The sequence below is a fragment of the Dasypus novemcinctus genome, chromosome 24 (assembly GCF_030445035.2).
Source record: "Dasypus novemcinctus isolate mDasNov1 chromosome 24, mDasNov1.1.hap2, whole genome shotgun sequence".
Lineage (NCBI taxonomy): Eukaryota > Metazoa > Chordata > Mammalia > Cingulata > Dasypodidae > Dasypus > Dasypus novemcinctus.
Window position 1 is genome coordinate 61,269,120 of NC_080696.1, and position 20,457 is coordinate 61,289,576.

The following is a 20,457-nucleotide window of genomic DNA, read 5'->3' on the forward strand; positions in this document are numbered from 1 at the left end:
GCACGGCCCCAGCGCCCAGGGGCGTCCCTTGACCCCATTTCACAGACAAACCAAGTGGCTGGCGCAAAGGGACAAGCCGGCAAGTTTGAGCTGGGCTGAGCTGTTGTCTGGGGCCCTGGCGGCGGGTGTGCAGGCCAGGTGTGGTCCGCAGGTATGTCCTCACACTGAGACAACAAAGGTCCAAAAATCTAGACCTCCAGGCTTCTCTGGAATTGCAGAATCTGGCTGGCTGGGGCCCACGTGGCAAAGGTGGGCTGAGAGGTAATGGCCTCTTTAGGCAGGACCCAGGGTCCCCACCTGGAGGCAGGTTCTCCCAGCCCGGGGAAAGCCAGGTACCCTCCGCACTGCTCTCCAGCACACACGGCTCCCCACACACGTCTAGCTGTGCACACGCATGTGCACGCAATTTAAAGAGCTAAAAATAAGCCCCCAGCTTCCATCGCCTTCTCTCTGTGCCGAGCATCACATGGAGGCCAAGGCCCCAAAACTCAATCCATAAGAGTAACTTCTCCCGGGACAACAAAACCTGAGAAGAGGCCAGGAGGCTCCCCTGGCTTGGCCCCTACAGCCAACTCTTCCTGACAGCAAACATTTTCTTTCTTTTTGACAACTTCCCAAAACATGAACTCTTAAAAGCCGGAGCCCTCGGCTCAGGGGAGAGAGGCGCTGGGGCAGGTATCCAGGTACGCCTGCGCCGGCGGCTCCGGGGGGTTCTGGCAGCTGGTGCAGCTCCCAGCGGGTCCATAAAGGAAGGGCTGCTCTCCAGCCTCTGTCCCAGCACTTCCAAAGACTCCCTCTCCAGAGCAACAGCCCACAGCGCTCCATCTCCCTCCTCCCTTTTGGAAGAACAGTGTAATTTTGCACAACCTACTGGGGAGAACAATCTAAGTACGGGTGTGTGTACTTTTGTCCCCTTTTCCTTAAGTGCCCAGGTGTTTTAACCATTCCCGAGCCTAAGCGCGGTGGGCGGGAGCAGCAGAGAGGTCTAGTGGCAGTGTGTGTGTGTGTATGTGTGTGCGTGTGTACGAACAATTGGTTCTTTTGGGCTCTGACAGGTGCTCAGCTCAACCCTGTCCCTGTGTCACCCTGAAACGAGGAGCTGGCTTAGGTCAGACCTCCTGGGATGCAGCGGTTAACTGGGCACATTTGCTTTTGAACTCCTGGCCTAAGATCCCAGTCCCTTTTAAAACTCAGCCACCTTATTTCGCCACAACTGAAACCCAGACAGTGAGAAAACATGCGGGTTAAAGGCCCCAGCAAGGCGCGCCCACACGGAAAAGGGCTGGGGCTTAGCAGCCACGGTGAACCCAAATCCTGAAATATCAGCTGTCACCCGGGGCCTGGAGCGCTCCTTAGAAATGCAAATCCAAGACGAAAACTGGAAAGTTCATCTCAAGAGGGAGCCTCACTCTTCCCTGCGTGGCACACAGTGGGTGCTCTGTTAAGACTGATTTCTGAAGGGAAACTGAGGGTTCATCCATGCTGGCCACCCAGACGCTGCGCCCCACCCCCAGTTCCTGAAATCCTTTGGAGAAACCATTAGTTCATTAAAACAGGGGTTCTCAATCAGGGGCGATACACCCCCCAGGGGGTACTGGCCGATGTCTGGGGACAAGGTTGTCACAGGGGAGGGCGGCTGCTATTGGCATAGAGGCAGGGATGCTGCAGGGCAGAGGGCAGCCCCCGTAACCGACAATGATCCAGCCAATAGGGCCAAGGCCAAGAGACCCCAGATGCAAGTAAAGGTTAAACATGAACAGCAAGTGCCAGGCAGCCCATCAGAAGCCTGGGGGTCCTGCGGGCATTTGAAGGCCGAGTCTCCAGGGTTTCACATTTATTTGGAACAAGCTGGAGAAGGGGAATCAGAAGCCCGAGGACTCCAGCCAGTGGTGGTGGCCAAAAACCAAACTGCCACTGCAGATACTGTCCACAGCGGCGCGGGGAGCCTCCCAGGGCCCTCCAGAGGGGCCAGCCAGGTGAGACGTCGGCCAGGTGAGTCCACGGCCGTGGATCCCTGCAGCTCAGCGTCTCCCTGCCCTTGCCCCCAGCCCATCTCAGGTGAGAGGCGGAGGAGAGCACCATCAGAAAGGAAGAGGTCAAGCAAGGGCCAAGCAAACTGCTCGCCACGAGGCCCTGCCTTCAAAGGGCCGCAGCCGAGCCCTGGCTGTCATCCCTGTGGCTGTGTTTAATCCCGAGACCCCCGGCTTTTTCGAGGCACAGCATCTTTCCTGGGGGCGTGTATGCAGAGATAGCTCCCCATCAGGGTTCCCCGCCTGCTCTGGCTCTCAGAGCAGATCCGGGCACCTGGAGCTGGTTAAAGTACAGATCATCCCATCCTACTTCACATCCCATCTTCCCAGTTACAAGGGGACCTCGGGCCACTTGCTCCAGCTCAAGTTCAAGCCAGTCCTGCTCGGGGGCCAATGATCCAAACTCAAGAGGCCGCCGTGTGTTCTGGGACAACCCTTCCAGGCCTGGGTCTCGCCTCGCTTGGGGACAGGGCCAGAGCTCCCTACCCAACTTCCATGAACTGGGAGCTCCCCGGGCCCCTCCAGGGTAGGAATCAAGGGCAACTGCGGAGCACACGGAGGACCAGCACCGGGCACTCCGCAGGCTGGCCGGGAGCACATCCGGGGGGAGGCGTCCCCACCAGATTTCCTGAGGATGGAGGCCTTTATCTTGAAAGATGGAAGAATTGGACCCCCACCACCTTACTTTTCAGCAGAGGAAACTGAGGCCCAACACAGCTTAAAGGCCCTGCCTACAAGGTCCTTTTGCAGAGGGACCTCTTACAAAGAAGGGGTTCCACCTCTAGAACCCCTCCAAGCGCAACTCCCGAGTCCAGCTTTAAAGCTGCAATCACAGGCACCCCCAGGCAAGTTCTTTTGTGAAATGAACAGATGACATTCATTTTCTTCCTCCCAATCTTTTGGTATATAAAGAAACTCCTGGAAACAGTAGGCCTCAGGCTTCCTTACCCCACCCTTTTAGGAAATGGGACCAGCTCTTGCTACAAACTGTTACATTAGCCCTACAGTTTTAAGACCTGTTCCCTCCCTGCCTCCTGGCTTCCTTCCAATAGGTAGGGGCCGGGGAAAGAAAAACGCTGAATATGTGGGCAAACTGGGGCTCCCAGCAGCCAGCCCCGGCATGCCGAGGCTCCCGGCACTAACCCCGAGGCGGCCCACTCCAATGCTGTTTGGATGACACTTGCTGCCTCCACGTCAGCCAGACCTCACCAGGGCTGATGAGCCCAAGAAGGACACGGTAAGAATGAATTTAAAACGAACAGCCCTAAACAGAAAGGGGAGAAGGAAGGGGGGGCAGAAGAGAAGAATGCCTGGCTGTGCCTGGCCTTCGGAATGAGGAGGCTGGCACCGCACCAAGGCCCGGGCAGGTCTCCCAGCGCCGCTTCACGGGGGGGGGGGGGGGGGGACGGGACAACACAGGGAAGGTACTTAAGGCACGGATCCATTTAGCACCGGTGAGAGGCTCTCCAAACATGTGCAAACATATTTTAATAATAACCTCGTGCATTTCATTAGCCTCCCGAGTTCACAAAAGACCTTTGGGAGCCAATCTGGGTGAATGCAAGTCAGTTCCGCAAACACTGGCTCTGGGCAGGCTCTCCTGGCACCTCGCTGGCCTGGCGCAGGGCAGCGGGGGGGGGGGGGGGGGGGGCGGGGGGAGGAGGCTTCCAGTGCCAGGATAGGAGGGAGGGGGGCGAGGTGGATGGAACGACCCACCCCCAGAGTCCCGCCAGGCGACCCAGCAGGGCTGGTCATGGGTTATTTTTACCTCTTGCGCGGCACTGTACAGGCTCAGGGGCCGCAAACTCTAGCAACCGCCTGCGGAAACTGGCTTATGAGTCATGCAGCGACTGGCTTGGCTCGGTGGCGGGTGCCTCCCGGCTCCTGGCCCCGCTGGGCGAAGGCTGGCCTGTGTCTGTGCAGAGAAGGGTCCCCTCTTCGTCTGGGGTGCTTTGGAATTAGGGTGGGAAATTGAGGCTCCAGGCAAAAGGCCCTCAAATGGGGAGGCTGGGGGAATGGGTGTAGACTGCAAGTCAGACCCCCGAGGCTGGGGGGTTCAATTCCCCATGCAACCAAATACCCACCTGGTGGGCTGTGTCTGGGGTAAGAAGGGGGGCTGACAGGTCAAGGTCCCCATGGACGGCATGCATATAAATGAGTGTGTGGGGGTGTATTCCCCAACTGCCCAGAAGGCTTTTGGGACCCCCGGAGATGGCCTGGGATCTACACGGACTGGGTGAGTCAACTCCAGCACCCCACTCGCCACCCTTGGCCCACCATCCACGTACAGGACAAGACAGCTCCACACACAAATAGCCCCAAACTTTGACTCATTTGTAACCACTGTCCCAGCAAGACTCAGCCAAGTTGTCCAGACAGAGGCTATTTATAGGCACATCGGGGACACACAGACACTCAAACAATGACACACACCCTGGGGATACACATTCGGCCGGACGCACCAGCGCTGGGCCCTGGATTCAGACAGCCGGACACAAATGGTCCCCAGACCCCGCCAAGCCCAGGTCGGACTCCCGGAAAGAAAGACGCACCAGACCCGGACAGAGAAATTGACGCAAGTGGACTGGGGCAGAGGCACCCCGCAGCCAGCGACCCCGACCCAGACGCACCCAGCGCCGCACTCCACACACACGCACACTCCCCAACGCACAGAAATCCAGACGCACCTCCACCGCGACACCCAGCGCCACGCACCTCCAGGCGCCCCAGACACCTCGCAGGCCAGACAGCGTCTCCCTCGCCACCTGCCCCCACTCCCGAAGTTGATAAAGGGCCGCCCAAACGCTCCACCGCGACTGCCCCCGAGGGAAATAAAATGTAAACTTCAAGGACCCGCCCGCCCCGGGCACCCCCCCCCCCCCCCCCCCCGCGCGCCGCTCGGTCCCGGGTCCGAGTGCCGGCGGGCGGGGCGCGGGGGCCGTGCCAGGCTCGCGGCGCCGCGGGACAAAGCCAGGCCGGCCGCCAGCTGCCGCGAGCCGGGAGGGCGCGCCCGGGGCGCGGCGGGCGCAGCCGGGGCGCAGGGCGAGGGGGCGCGCAGGCCCCGACCGTGGCCGCAGCTGCGCCCCGACTGCGGCCCGAGCCCGACGGGGCCTCGGGGGAGGGGGCGCGGGGTCACTCACTGATCTCCATGCTCTGGAACAAAGAGCGTTTGCAGTTGCACGTGCAGGAGACATTGGGCTGCCCGGCGGCGGCGGTGACGGTGCTGTTGACCCCCATCAAGCGGTGCATAGACGGCGCGGCGGCGCGGCGCGGGGCGGCGGGGGCACGGGGGCGGCCGGGGGGGGCTCCGGCCGGCGCCCGGCGCTCGGGGCCCGCATGCAGGAGGCGCGCGGCGGGGGAGGCGCGCCCCGGCTCGCCGGGCTCCGGGCGCCGCCAAGTTCCCGGGGCGCCGCGGGGCTCAGGGTGCGGGGCCGCGCTCTCCCGCGTCCCCCGGCCCCCCCCTCGGCGGCCCCGGGGGCGTCGGCAGTGCCCGCGGGGGGCGTCCGGGAAATGGGCTGGCAGCCGGGGCGCGCGCTGCCGCCGGGGCCGAGCCTCCGCCGCTGGCTTCCCCCAGCCGAGCGCCGCCGCCGCCGCCGCCTCCTCATTCAAGTCCAAGGAGATCGGGTTTCGCTCCGAGACCGCGGTCGGAGGCAGGCAGACGGTCTGACGTCAGCGCTAGACGGGGCTGCCGGTTCCCACCGCGCGGGGGCCGGGGAGGGGGCGCGCGCTGCGCCAATCCCCGCCGAGGTTCCCCCGCACCCCCTCCCCGCGCCGCGGGGCGGGCTGACGCGGGAAGGGGCGGGCTCTTAAAGGGCCAGGCCGGGCTGCCGGCGGAGACGCGGGTCCCGCGCGGCGGAGACGGGCGCTGCCCGGGCGCGCGGGGGTCGGCTCGGCGCTCCAGCCCGCCACGCGCCGCGCCCCGGGAGCGCGGCTCTGACCCCCGGCGGGCCCCCGGCGCGGGGCGGGGGCGCCACCCCCACCCCCCGCGGGGCTCTGGACCCGGCTTCTGCCGGGAGCCGGTCTCCTAAGGAGTGGGAGGCCCTCGGGGACTCAGAGGCGGGGAAATTGAAGAAAAGTGAGAAAGTGGCCCGCATCTCCCGGTACCTGATTTCGCCGGGGACGTCCGCCCCCAGGTCTGCAGCCCCACGAGGCCCGCCGCCCCTGCGCTCCCCCCACCCCCACGCACTTTAACCCGCGCCCGGGGACGCCGACTGGGAAAGAATGGAACTCGCGTCGCTACGCCCCGGGCAGCTCCGGGAAACGCCCGGGAGCCCTTATCATGTAAATGCGTGTCCTGGACCTGCTGCGGGCCGCCCGGGCCGGCGGCGCGCGGGGCCAATCCACACCCGGCGTCTGCGGCCGGACGGGCCACCGGCCGGGGGGCGGGGCGGGATGGGCGCAGGGTGGACTTTTATTTCATGTAAAATTAAGTTTTAATTGCACATGTGTTACAAAGACACTGTTCTCCCTGCTTAAGAAGATATTCAAATATGATGCATCAGGCCCCTCCCTGGCCCATCTCCAAACTCTCTTAATTCGGTGTGCGCTCGACCCTTTTCGATATTTCTATTTATGTAACACTTAGGAGCTTCTGCCCTGTGCCAGGCACTTGGCAAACATTAATGCAGTAGGACACCAACTCTGTGAGGCAGGAATATTACTATCCCCATTTTAAAGATGGGGAAGTTGTGGACAGGGAGGTTCAGGGTCTTTCCCAGAGCCCCGCCCCCCCCCCCCACCCGTCCTGGGCCCAGACCTCTAGCCCCTGCCAGAATTGTCCCCACACGTATTCCTAGTTCCCTAGATATCCACATGTCCCCGTGGAGCCTGGAATTTAGTAAGGAGGAGGGACGCCTTTTGTATTCCGGGTGGAAAAAGTTGGTTTAAGTTATTTCCTGCTGGGTGGGCTGGGTGGAGGAGGGAAAGCCAGGATTGGACAGTGAAGGCCCGGCTGCAGCCAAGCGCTTGTCCAGACCAGAGCGTGTCCATCTTGGAGGACTCAGAGATGGGGTCGGCTCTCCGGCTTTGGGGGCAGCCCGGCCTCTGGCCCTCTCTCAGGAAGGCGCTGGAAGTCGCCCGTTGGAGACTTGGCCTCACCCAGTGGCCAGAGGTGAGAAATCAAAAATGGATGATCTTGGAAATGAGGTCGCAAGTCCACAATGGAGATGGAACTGCCAGAGGGCAAAAATAACCAGTTAATTCAGTGGATTAAGCCTACCCACAACACTTGCGCCCCTGCTCATCTGTCTGGGACACTGGGAAGGACACGCCGTGACAACGGCACTGGGCACTGCTTAGTGAATGCCGCGTGTGCAGGACCTGGGTGGTGGCTGCTCCGGAGTCTTGGGACTCTGGCTCCAAGGCTGGTTCAGCCTGGGTGACTGAAGACAGTTCCAGGCCGGGAGCCCAGGACGACGTGGCTGCGTGGCCTCTGCCCGCACTTCCATCTCCGCCACCTCTGCCTCTGGCCTGTTTCCTCCTCCGCCTGAACAGCCACTTTCCCACGGGGTGGTTGTGAGACCTGGGGGAGAGAGAGCTCCTGGGGAGAGCGGAGGGCCAGGGCCACCCGCGCTTCCTGTGCTCCGCACGGCACCCCTGGGAGGTTGAAGCTGCTGTTTCATTTCCATTTTACACGAGGCAATCGATGAGCAGGTTTCGAACCCATGGCAGGGCAGTGGGGAAGGACTAAATTCTTTGGGGCAGACTTGAATCCCTGCCTTCACAGGGGTTTCGTGTGTATCTAGGGTTACCTGGGGAAATGCTGCACGCCCAGGTCAATTTGAATTTCAGATCAGCCATGAATCATTGTTAGTATAAGTTAATACTAAAAATGATTCAGATTTAGCAGGGCATCCTGTATTTTTATTTGCTAAATCTGGTCACCCTAGGGGGTGCTAGGGACACAGGGATGACAGGCTGTGGGCACAGGGGTGCTGGGCAGTGGGCCACCACGGGGCCAGCGGTCTGGGAGGCCACGACTCAGGGAAAGAGGCTCCCTTCCTTTGTTCAGCAGATCATGGCCGGGCTCTGACTCAGTGCCCAGCTCCGTGCTGGGGGCGGGGCCTAAGGTAGCCCTGAGTGACGTCACGGATGGCGAGACTGTACCCGCACCTGTAAACCCGTAACTAGACAAGGTCATTTCAGAGCGTGGCACGATGAGTCAGAGGCTGCGTGCCTGGGGCGCTGTACGGAAGTACACCTGCTTAAGGAGCAGAAAGTTACTACCTCACGGTCCGGGGCTGGAGGTCCGAAAAAGGTGGCGGCCAGGCCAGATTTCCTCCGCCGTCTGTGGGGCTGTGGTGAAGGGCAGCAGTCGTGACGTCCCGTGGCCTGTGGGGGCATGACTCCATCTCTGGCATGGCCATCCCTCTCTCACTCTCTGTGTCTTCTCCTAACTGTCCTTCTCCTTAGAGGGACACTGTTATATTGGATCAGTTTGGCCTCATCTTAACTAATAACATCTTCAAAGGTCCTATTTCCAAACTGGGTCCCATCCATGGGACCAGGGTCAGGACTTGAACGTGCCTTCAGGGGCCACAATTCAATCCCTAGCCCTGGGGCTCAGGGTAATTAGGGAAGCCCTCCTCGAGGAGGTGGCATTTTGCTCAACTGATAGTTAACTGAGCATCTACTACATTCCAGGTACAAACTCCTGTCTTCCCCGGGGGCTGATTTTCTTGCAAGTGAGACAGATCATGGATGTGTAAAGCTCTGAGTCCAACTGATAACTTCAGACCCCAGAGCTGGTTAGAAAACAAAGCTGAGAGGGTCTGGAGGCCTCCTGAGCCAATATAGCCAGGGCCACCTCTCTGGGAAGGTGGAACTGAATCTGATGAGGGGACAGTCCCGCAAAAGACAACAGGGAGAAAGTCCCAGACTGCAGGAACTGCAGGTTCAAGGCCAAAGGCATTTGAACAAGAACTAGGCGCTCCGGGAAGTCTGGGATTCAGGCCACGTTTCCCAACCCAGTCACGGGTCATGGACTTGTGAAATGGGCATATATCCCCAGGCGACCACCGGACAGGCCCCTCAAGGCTGCAGGACAGATCTGCACCGCTGGGTCCCCGCCGTGGGAAAAATCTGTTCCAGAGGGATGTTCAGAGAGAAGCTGCTGGCCGGAGCCAGAAAGGAGGCTCTGCTCCCAGGGCAGCCCGCCGGCAGGGGGCTGGGGGCAAGCTTCACGAGGGGCTCAGAAGGGCCCCTGCTTGGTTAATGTTCTCCAGTCCCCACCTTGGAATTCTTAGCTTTTGAACAAGAGGCCCCACAAATGCCATAGCTGGCCCTGCTTGGTGCCAGGCTGGTGTTGGCAGCCCACCGGGACCCTGGGGAAGCCGGCGTGGGTTTTGGCCACGACGGAGGGTGGTTGGAAAAGGCCCAGATGTGCCCACTGGGCACTGTGGCAAGTGCCCAATTGGGTCAAGACAGAGGCTGCTTTGAGAATGGGCTGTGGGGACCAGGCGGGAGGCCCCCCCTCACCCTCTGCCACCCCCAGGTCTGCAGGCACAGGGCCGCCTTTCAGAAGCAGTCTCGGGAGGCCTGAAGGGGTAGAGCGACCTCTTGCCTTGACAAACCGCTGCTGGAAGCCAAGTCCTGCCTGCGGCTCAAGGCGCCTGTCGACGTGCCCAGGTGAGCGTCTGGCTCTCGCGGTTTATCTTGTTTTGTTTTGAACTACTAAGAAGGGCTCTTGTTTACCGGGCACTGCCTGTGTGCCAGGCCGTGTTCTAACCACGTCATAGTCATCCATTTAATTATTCAACAAATATGCATCAGGCTCCTCCGGTGAGCCAGGCACTAGGTCACTGAATGCCCACACAGCCCCGTGAGGTCCCAGCTGATACTGTTCCCAGTCGACAGATGGGGACACCCAGTGGGGCAGGGGGAGCCGGGATGCAAATGCAGGGATTGTGCCCCAAAGACCATGGCCTGACCTCCGGGCCCTTCTCCCTCTGCACAGCCTCTGGCCTGGCCATCCCTGCTGGACTGGGACCATCCTGCCACCTTGGCAACCTGGAGACTCCCCCGGCTCACCCATTCGCCCCACATCTTCCTGGTTTGGGCTCATCAGACGTACGAAGATGAAGTTCAGTTGACGTCTGCTGTGGAGGTGGGGGTGGGAGGCCCAGAAGGTCAAAACCAAATCCATCAGGCACCTCAGGGCCACCTGTGGCCAGGCACCTGCCTGGGGGCCCTTGGCAGGTGGGCTCACCTGTCTGGGCCTGCTTCTCCCCGCTGCTAAGTGGGGGTGGGAACATCATTCACAGTGTGGTTGAGGAACTTGTCATAGCCTTGGGGACCGGAGGCATCATCGGGGTATCAGCCGCTCCCCACCGTGAAGCTCCTCCACTCGATTGTCAATCCGGGAAGGCAGGACAGAGTCTGGTTCATTCCCTGCCAGCTCCCAGGTCTGGCATGCACCTGTGCAGTCAAGGAGTGGCGCCTGCCCACACAGACATACAAATAAACCCTTTGACTTCCTTCCTAACAATTCTTTCTTTTCTGCTCATGCACCGCTTTGGTCCCCGATGTCTTTTTTTCATCCCCTGGATGCCCTTCTAATGACAAGCTTCGAACCATGTATCCTGGGGCAGCCCCTGCCAGGAAGGGCCAAGCAGCACTCACCTGGTACTGAAACTCAAACCAGAAAGATGCATGCGTGGCGTGTGCTGTAGGCCTTGTGGGGTGTGCTGCATAGGTGTCACATATATCTGTGGTACGTGTGCTGTGTGTGACATGTGTAGATGTGGTGGGTATTAGCTTCCAGCCGCTGCTATAACAGACTACCGCACTCTTGGTGGCTTGAAACAACAGATTTATTCTCCCAGTTCTGGAGGTCGGAAGGCCCGAATCGTGGGGTTGGCTGTGCCATGCTCCCTCTGAAAGCTCTAGGGAGGCATCCTTCTTGCCTCTTTCCAGCTGTTGGTGGCTGCTGGCAATCTTTGGTGTTCCTTGGCTTGTAGGTGCCAGGAGGGCACTGTTGGCACCCAGAGCAATGAGGTATGACACCAGGGGGTGGCACTGGAACCTCCCTGTGCCCTTCTCCTGCAGGACTGGAGATACGGCCTGCATGCCGGGTGAACTGCCCGTGGTATAGTTACCCTCAGATATGGGTTTGGGCCCGCTCCAGAGGCCCTTCTGAAGGAGACGTCTGTCTTGCTCTCTGCTATTTCCACTGCTTCTAGCAGCAACTGGCACGTGGATACTCAGTGGTATTTGCTGGAAGAATAAAGGCAAAACAATTTGGCAATATAGATTAGGCCCTTAAACAGAGACATGCTCTCCCCAGTATTTTCATTTCTACAAGATACTGAAGGAAACAATCAGAGAACTGAACAAAGACATGAGGACATCTTTTTATTTGTAAAGGCAAAAATGCTATGAAATAGGGGAAAGTCAAAGATAAGGCAAATGTTAAAACTCATGTTTTCAAAGAATAATTGATATTGAGAGAGGCCTTTATAAAATGCATGTAAAAATAGGCCGCAGAATGGATCCTCATTTTGTAAAAGTCAAATTATATTCATTATTTGGAAAAAAGACTGAAATGATAGTCACCGAAATGCCAACAGTGGTTAGCTTTGTGTAACAGGATTAAATTCTATCCCCATTTTTCTCATACCGCTCTGCTGTGTTTTCTACCATGAACGTTAATTTTAAAAATCTTTCAAAAGCGAGCTTAAATTGCCTCTGAAGCGACACACACGTCTTCTCCTCTGCGGCTCCTTTAAGCCGTGTCAAGACCGCGAAGAGGCGGGGGTGCCAGACACAGTGACGTCACGGGCGGCCCAAAATGACACTCCCGGCGGGCCAATCCCAAGTTCGGGTTTCGGAAGAAGCCCGTTCGATTGGACACAAGTGAGGGCGACCTCGCCCAATGGCGTCCGAGGGGCAGGCGTCCTGCTGCCGCGTGGGTTTTAAATCCACGTGGTAGCGGAGGGCGGGGTGCGGGCGGCTGGGGTTAGGGGCGTGCAGTCTCGGGGTGCGGGGTTAGGGGGCGTGGGGGGGCTGCGGCCGCCCCTGTGGGCTCGCCCGTCGGTGTCGGAAGGCCGGGTGTGGGCGCGCGTCCGCCGTCCAGCCTTCTAGGGTTTAGTGAGGACCCGGGGACAGTCCTCCGTGCCACGGATACTTAGTGCGCAGCTCTAAGCCAGGTGCGGGGGTTTAAGGGAGACCTCGAGGAGCCTGCCCCGGAATCCCGCTTGCTGTCTGCAACCTTGGGCAAGTGGCTCAACCTGAAAAGCCCTGGAGCGTGTTCCCCCCTCCTCTGCTAAGCTCTGTCACAGCCCTTCCTGTGTCTCCCAGGAAAAGGAGCTGGGGCGGGGCGGAGAGGCTCCCATGGGCCGTGTGGATTGTCTGCCCCATAGTTTACTTCAGTATGTACTGATTGACTAAATTATTTCAAAGACCAATTCTTAACACAGGGCTTGACACACAGGAGGTGTTTGATAAACAGTAACTGCTCAGGCAGTAAAGAACACCAGCCGGCATGGGTTCTAAGCCTGTTAGGTGCAAGGCGTTCTCACATTTTCCATGTCTTAGAATTCAGAAAATCCCGTTAGGCTTTATTATTCCCATCGTGCAGATGTGAAAATGGAGGCCGGGGAAGGCCAGGTGACTTTGAGATGGCTTGGCCATCTGCATCCAGAGCCCTTGCTCTTAGCTCCTGTGCTATCCCAGTATGTATCCAGTGCTCAGTCCTTGCTAAAGAAAATGCTCACATGTTGAACTTGTGCTGCTGGAAAGGGAGAGAGGAGTGATGGAGGCGGCAGGGTGGAACAAGCACACTACCCCGCCCTGCTGGGCGGCAGTGGTCAAGAAGCAGGAAGACGGTAGACTGGCTGGCTGCTGTTGGGGCCACAGCTCTTGCAAACGGGCAGTGAGTGCCAGGAGGCAGGCCCTGGGCTGGGGTGGGAGTGTAGTGATGGATAGGAGGGACCCAGCTCCTTCCCTCATGGGGCTGACAGTCTAACTAGCAGCCACTAACTGGTGACCTCTGGGCAGCCTGTTGGGGGTTTTTGGTGTTTATGTGCAGTTTTCAACAATTTCTAAATGTTTTAACTATGAGTTGCCGCAGTCTCCACCCCTCCCTATTGCAGCATACGTGTCCAGCTTCATTCATGTGTCCCTGCCGGTCTGACTATGCCTTGCCTCTGGGTGTCTGTGTCCCTGTTCTAATCAGGAAGAAAATCTCCAGGTGAATCCAGGCACCTGAAAACCAGCCTGACTTGGGGCTGGCAAAGGTGATTGCCCTGGTGTTCCTTGCCTTGTCCAAGTCTCCACCTTGAGCTCCGAAGTCCTGCCCCTCCCAAAGCTGAAAGCCCCCTGGCACTGGCCCGAGTGTCTAAAAACTCTGTGGTAGATGCAAACCCTGAGTCAGTCACATCTGGATTCATATCTGGCTTCACGAACCGGAGGTTACGTGATCAGAACCTGCTGAGCCCTAGTCTCTTCTGTAAATGGGGATAATAAAGTTCCTTCTTCATCAGACTATCATGAGCAGTAAATAAGATGACCTGGCTCCAGGGCCTGGCTCAGGAGGAGCTCACTGAAGGGGCTGTTACTTGTGCTTCGTGAGGCTGCTCGTTTAGAGCCAGCACGACCGGTGGAAACTGTATCCTTCCATCAAGCCGAGGCCCCTCTCCTCGGTGACTTCTGTGAGTTCGTGCTCCTGGCAGCATAAATGCGCTTCTCTTGCCACAGAACCGTTCTTGAAAAGTTGAGGGCAACCCACCAGGCCTCCCACTCAGGCCTGGTCACAGAATCTGTGGGATCCAAGAGCAAAATGGAAATGTGGGGCGTCTTGTTCAGATGTTGTTAGGAATTTCAAGGTGGCGACAGCAGAGCATCAACCTAGGGGGGCCCCTCTGAGAGCAGGGTGGGCCCCCTCCCGCTGGTGGACCCCGCGCTGTCAGCGTCCTCCAGGACCGTGGCTGGAGGGGTCTTCCAGAGCAGGACGGAGCCAGACACTCCCCACCCGGGCTCGGGGGCAGGTGCGCGCTCTGGCTCTGCAGCCCCCTGTGGGAATCCCGGCTCGAGGAAGGCTTTGCCAGGGCCTGGGGCGCGGGGTGTCAGCACCCCGCCCTCCGCAGTTCACTGGCAGACAGTGTGCAGGGGCCGGGAAATGCCAACACGGGTCAGAAAGGGTTTGCAGCCCCTCCCCAGGTGGCACAGTCCTCAGTTTCAGAAGCAGACACACATCCCAGTGGACATGGACGTTCATTTCGGGGCTCCCTGCTGCGGCTGGAATCGCGTCCCCCAGAAATGACAGGTTCACGCCCCACACCTGACTGTGACCTCACTGAGAAGAAGGGTCTTGCGGATTAGTTAAGGTGAGGCCGGACCCGATCAGGGTGGGCTCTAATCCAGTGCGACCGGTGTCCTCGTAAGAAGAGGGAAATTTGGACACAGAGATACAGACAGGAGGACAGCCATGTAAAGAGGGGCCGAGGCTGGAGTTACGCTGCCACAAGCCAAAGTGCGCCAGTAACCGCCAGAAGCGAGGAAGAGGCGGGAAGCCTTCTTCCCAGCGCCTCCCAAGGGCTCCGGCCGGCTGATGCCCCGATGGCCTCCAGGAGCGCGAGAACACGTTTCTGTTTAAGCCCCAGGAAACTCCTCTGCTTCCCTTTCTCAGAAACCTTGTTATTGACTCAAGGTCACACTGGTAGTTTCTTAGAATCAAGGAAATGCTATGCAACTTTTTTTTAAATTTATTTTTTCTATGTTTTTTTAAAAATATTAAAGTTAATAGATCACAAGGAACGTTACATTAAAATACATAAAAAAACAAAAATCATAAGAGGGTCCCATATAACCCACTCCCCACCCCTCCAACTTTTTTTTGAAGGATGTCAGTGCAGCCAAAAGGCCTGCCAGAGTTTTACCATTCATTCATTCATCGGTGCATTCATTCATTAGTGCCCGGGCCCCTGCGGATTTGGTTCGGAGCGGAATAGCCACAGAGCCTGATCTCACGGTGTCAGTGGCTTAGACTCCCGAGATGCCCCCTACCCTTGCCTCATCCCTGCGAGAACTGAGGTGGCCAGAAAAGCGACAGAAGCAAGGCCCACGGCTCGGCTCCGCGGCACGCCTTCCCCCTTTCTCCTCACCCCAGACCGAACCCAGCGACTTGGAATTCCAAACCCCCCCGACCGCTGGGCAGGAAGGCAACCGGTCTCCCACTGCAAGCCGCACCAGGGCTGACGCAGGTGGAGTCTTGGAGACAGACAAGGCCTCCCATCAGCGAGGGGCCTCCAGGTGAGGGTCTCCAGTTGAGGGGGCTCCGGGTGAGATGCTTCCAGGTAAGAGGCCTCCAGGTGAGCTGCCCCTGGGGCTTGACTGTCTCTTCTGACAGGCTGCCCTTGCATTTCAGCTAGGGCTGCAGCGCTGGCCCAGGGCTCTCAGGCTGAGGAGGACGTGGCTGGCCTGCTTTCCTGGCCTCCTCCCTTCCTGGTACCTGCAGTTGCACCGCCTTGGACACTCCAGAGCTAGGCCCTGGCTGTCCCTCTGCCTGGCCTTCTCCAGGCCGCTCCTCGTCACTCGGGGCTCAGCTGGCTGGTCAGCCCCCCAGGCCTTCCCCTACCCCCACATTTCCCCCCTCCTCTCTCTGCCCCTTCCCGGAGGCCTCCAGTAAGAACCAGAAGCTCCCACTGAGCGTGTCTGTTTACGGCTGGCTGGCTTCACTTCGCTCAAGTGTAAACTCGGGGAGGGCAGGGACTCTCCTGTCTTGTTCCCCAAGTCCCCCGTGGGGTCCTCCTGGAGGCAAGGACCAGGACAGACACAGGCCGGGTCCCCAAGGCCCGCTTCCCTCACCTCCAGACCACCCGAGCCTGCAGGGCCATTTCATGCCATTGTGGGCGCACAGGGCCTGGGCAGCTGCAGCAGGGAGAGCTCAGCAGGGCCAAGGCCGCCTCTGGCCAGGAATGGCCTCCGTGGGCAGCGCGGCACCATCCAGGCTCCAGTGAGCCAGTGCCTCGGTGCTTTCCTGCTTCGACCTGCAGGGCCTTTGGGTACAGCCCAGGCCTGGGATGGGGCCTCCTCGGCTTTCTGGAGGGCTCTGTCCCTTCCCTGGAAGGACTGAGTTGGCCAGTGCAGGAGCCGCCACGGGTGCCAGCCCATGTGGCCGGGCAGCACAACGTTCGGGACCAGGGACAGCCTGGCACCCTGGCTGCGGGGTCTGAACGCATTTGGCCAGATGGACTTGGGAAGGCAGGTGGCGTCCCACGGAGACCCTGCGGCGTGAGCGCCCCCGTCGCTGTCACCACCAGCAGCGCAGCAGCAGAGCGGCGAGTTCAGTCCACGTTCTCGCTGCCCGAGCGCTGATCCCAGGCCTTTACCTGGGCGACTCTACACCATCCCCAGGAACCCTCCCAGGTGGGCCTTTTCTTTCGGTACCCGCTGGACGGATGAGGAACCGGATGCCCTGAGAGGGTAAGTCCGCCGCCCAGCCGGCGGAGGCAGGACTTGAATCCAGGTTATCAGATTTTAAAACTGCTGCTCAGACCCGTCGAGACTGGGCATCGGAAGACGTGGCGGTCGTGAGGATGGCAGTGACGCTGACAGCTGTGACAGCAAGGCCCATGCCGACAGCCCCGCAGGGGTGGCCCCCACGTGGGAGCCTGCCCCGAGCTGGCCCTGAACAGGATGCTGCGTAGACCTTGCTTTATACAGCCCTCCTCGCAGTCTCTTTTTTCTTTTTTTTCTTTTTTTCCTTTTCTTTTTTTTCCTAATTATTGAGCTTCTCTTCACAAGAGTCTTAGATCACAGTAACTCATATATACAATATACAGTACTCCCACAGATCCACCATAAAACCTTTTCCCTTCCACAGCGATAATCTTTTAACTTATTCATATCATATTTCCTGAAACTGATGTACAGATTCCAAAACAATAGCTTTTAAACAAGGTGACATCTGTGCTTACAATGTGGTCCATACTTTAGGATGTACAGTTTTCTAAATTTTTTAGTTATCCTATGTTTTGCGTTATGGTTTACATTATTAGTCTGTCGTCCCCTATATGTTTTTGGTGTAATATTACATGTTTTATATCCATCCTTGTGTACTCTCACGAGACTCCTCTCTTGCCCCCACCTTTACCTTGGTTCCATCCATTCCGCATCCATTTTCCCCTCCCCTTGGGGCCCACAGCGACAGCCAATCTCCATTTCCCGAGGAGCCACGTCCAGAGATACTTGCAACAGTGTTGAGGGCCTGACTTGCTCAACTGTCCTAATGCCCTGGGAGCCACCCTTTCTCTCGAGAGATACAGTTCCCTCTATTTGATGGCATTAGTCCTCCCCGGGATGTGGGTCTACCCCAACTCTCACTTCTTGGGTCTCTACCCAATGGTACAACCCACTCTGGCAAAATGAGCATTCAGCTATTCCCCCAGAGTCCATCCCGCATCAGACCATCCCCCCTGAGCATCCTAAACAGGTGACCCTTCTAATTATATTTTGATACGATTTTCTCAACATTTTACTCTCAACAAACACCTGATACTCTCCCATGTTTGTATGTTGCCCCTCCCTCCCCCCAATTTTTGGACAGTATTACCCATCCGCCCATCCCCAACCCCCTTCAAACCCGCAAAGCCCCACCCAAAGGCAACCCCTTGCCCCCATTTTGTCCCTTCTTTGTGCTCATACTTACCGCCAGCTCATCATAGATTCCACCCCTGCAGACGTCGGCTCACGTCCTTCCTCCACCCCCCGATTTCCTGTAAGCCTATCTTCCAGTCTCTAGCTCTCTGAGGCAGCTTGCTGATTTCATATCATTGAGGTCATGTAGTATTTGTCCTTCAATGCCTGGGTTGCTTCACTCAACATAAGGTTCTCAAGATTCATCCATGTTATCACGTGTATTTGTAGTGTATTTGTTCTTATAGCCGAGTAGTATTCCATTGTGTGTATATACCACATTTTATTGATCCACTCGTCTGTTGATGGGCATTTGGATTGATTCCAACTTTTGGCGATAGTGAACAATGCTGCTATGAACATTGGTGTGCATATATCGGTTTGTGTCCTTGTTTTCAGTTCTGATGGGTATATACCCAGCAGTGGAATTGCTGGATCATATGGCAAATCTATGGTTAGTTTTTTGAGAAACCGCCAAACTGTCCTCCAGAATGGTTGGATCCTTCTGCATTCCCACCAGCAGTGGATGAGTGTTCCCATTTCTTCACATCCTCTCCAGCATTTGTATTCTTCTGTTTTTTTCATAGCTGCCAATCTTATGGGAGTAAGATGGTATCTCATTGTAGTTTTGATTTGCATTTCCCTGATAGCTAGAGATTTGGAGCATTTTTTCATGTGCTTTTTAGCCATTTGTATTTCTTCTTTGGAGAAGTGTCTGTTTAAATCTTTTTCCCATTTTTTAAATGGGTTGTTTATCTTTTTATTTTCAAGATATAGGAGTTCTTTATATATGCAAGTTATAAGTCTCTTATCAGATATATGGTTGCCAAATATTTTCTCCCATTGTGTGGGTTCCCTTTTTACTTTCTTGACAAACTCCTTTGAGGTGCAGAAGGCTTTAATTTTGAGGAAGTCCCATTTATCTATTTGTTCTTTTGCTGCTCGTGCTTTTGGTGTGATATTCATGAAGCCATTTCCTATTACAAGGTCCTGTAGATGTTTCCCTACACTGTTTTCCAAGATCTTTATGGTCTTGGCTCTTATATTTAGGTCTTTGATCCATCTTGAGTTGATCTTTGTATAAGGTGTGAGATGGTAATCCTCTTTCATTCTTCTACATATGGCTATCCAATTCTCCAGGCACCATTTGTTGAATAGACCATTCTCTCCCAGTTGAGAGGGTTTTGGTGGCTTTATCGAATATTATATGGCTATATATATGAGGTTCTATATCAGAACTTTCAATTCGATTCCACTGGTCTATGTGTCTCTCCTTATGCCAATACCATGCTGTTTTCACTACTGTAGCTTTGTAGTATGTTTTGAAGTCAGGAAGTGTGATTCCTCCAATTTCGTTTTTCTTTTTCAATATGTCTTTGGCTATTCGGGGCCTCTTTCCTTTCCAAATAAATTTCATAGTTAGTTTTTCTAGTTCCTTAAAGAAGGCTGTGTTGATTTTTATTGGGATTGCATTGAATATGTAGATCAGTTTTGGTAGGATAGACATCTTAAAATATTCAGTCTTCCTATCCATGAACAAGGAATATTCTTCCATTTATTTAGGTCTTCTTTGATTTCCTTGAACAGTCTTGTATAGTTCTCGGTGTATAAGTTTTTTACCTCTTTAGTTAAGTTTATTCCTAAGTATTTGATTTTTTTATGTACTATTGTGAATGGTATTTGTTTCTTGATTTCCTCCTGATCTTGCTCATTATTGGTGTACAGAAATGCTACTGATTTTTGCACATTGATCTTATAACTTGCGACTTTACTGAACTCATTTATGAGTTCTAGAAGCTTTGTTGTAGATCTCTCAGGGTTTTCTATATATAGGATCATGTCATTTGCAAATAAAGAAATTTTGACTTCTTCCTTTCCAATTTGAATGCCTTTTATATCTGGTTCTTGCCTCAGTCCCAGCAGTCTCTTGACCAGCACGACGCGGGATGCAGGGAGGTCTTTTTTCCCAAAGTGTAGGATCGGTGGCTTTTAGAATAATCACAATGTTGTGCACTCATCACCACCAAAATTTTAGCTCAATTTCACTACTCCAAAAAGAAAAGCTCCATACCCCTGAGCCGTCACCTCTCAATCCCTCTGTCCTTCCCCAGCCCTACATGACCACGAATTTTTTTCATCTTTATAAATCAATTTATATTTACATCTTATATAAATGGAATCTGTGGTCATTTGATATTGTTTATGAATCCCAGAAACAGATATTGGATAATGTTTGTAAACTGGTTTGTTCCTTTGGGCATATTAGATTATATTGGATTCGGAGGTTTCATTTTTACTTGATTAAGTAACGATTAAGGCTTTGATTGGACCATGTCAGTAGGACGTTGCATCCCTACTCCCTTGGTGGCTGGGGACTCACAGAGAAAAGACATGGCAGAGAACAGAGTTTGAGTTTTAATGCTGGAGCCCGGGAAGTAAGCACACAGAGAAGCAGGTTGGAGGCTCATCAGACATGGCAGAGGCCCCGGGAAGAGAGATGAGCTGTTTGTCTGCAAGTCTGCAGCTGGTCTTGTGGAGAGAACAGAGCAGCTGAGCCCGCAGAGAAACAAGTCCCGGGAAGAGAGGAACCCAGGAAGCCTGAGCCCTCGCAGACATTGGCAGCCATCTGGCTCCAACATGAGGCAACAGACCTGGCGAGGGAAGTAACTTGGGCTTTATGGTCTGGCAACTATAAGTTTCTGCCCCAAATAAATACCCTTTATAAAAACCAGTCGATTTCTGGTATTTTGCATCAGCACCCCTTTGGCTGACTCATACAGAATCATACAATTTG

At 55.9% G+C, this 20,457-nt stretch overlaps 1 protein-coding gene across 1 annotated transcript in view; it reads right to left on the reverse strand.

Annotated features, from left to right (window-relative positions):
* The window catches only part of PMEPA1 (prostate transmembrane protein, androgen induced 1), a 53,671-nt gene extending 47,988 nt beyond the window's left edge, over positions 1-5,683 (reverse strand). Inside the window, exon 1 of the mRNA XM_004482257.5 lies at positions 5,171-5,683. Coding sequence (XP_004482314.2) covers positions 5,171-5,279 — 109 coding nt within the window. The 5' untranslated portion in view covers positions 5,280-5,683. The remainder of the gene's footprint in view (positions 1-5,170) is intronic.
* Between the last annotated feature and the right edge of the window lie 14,774 nt (positions 5,684-20,457).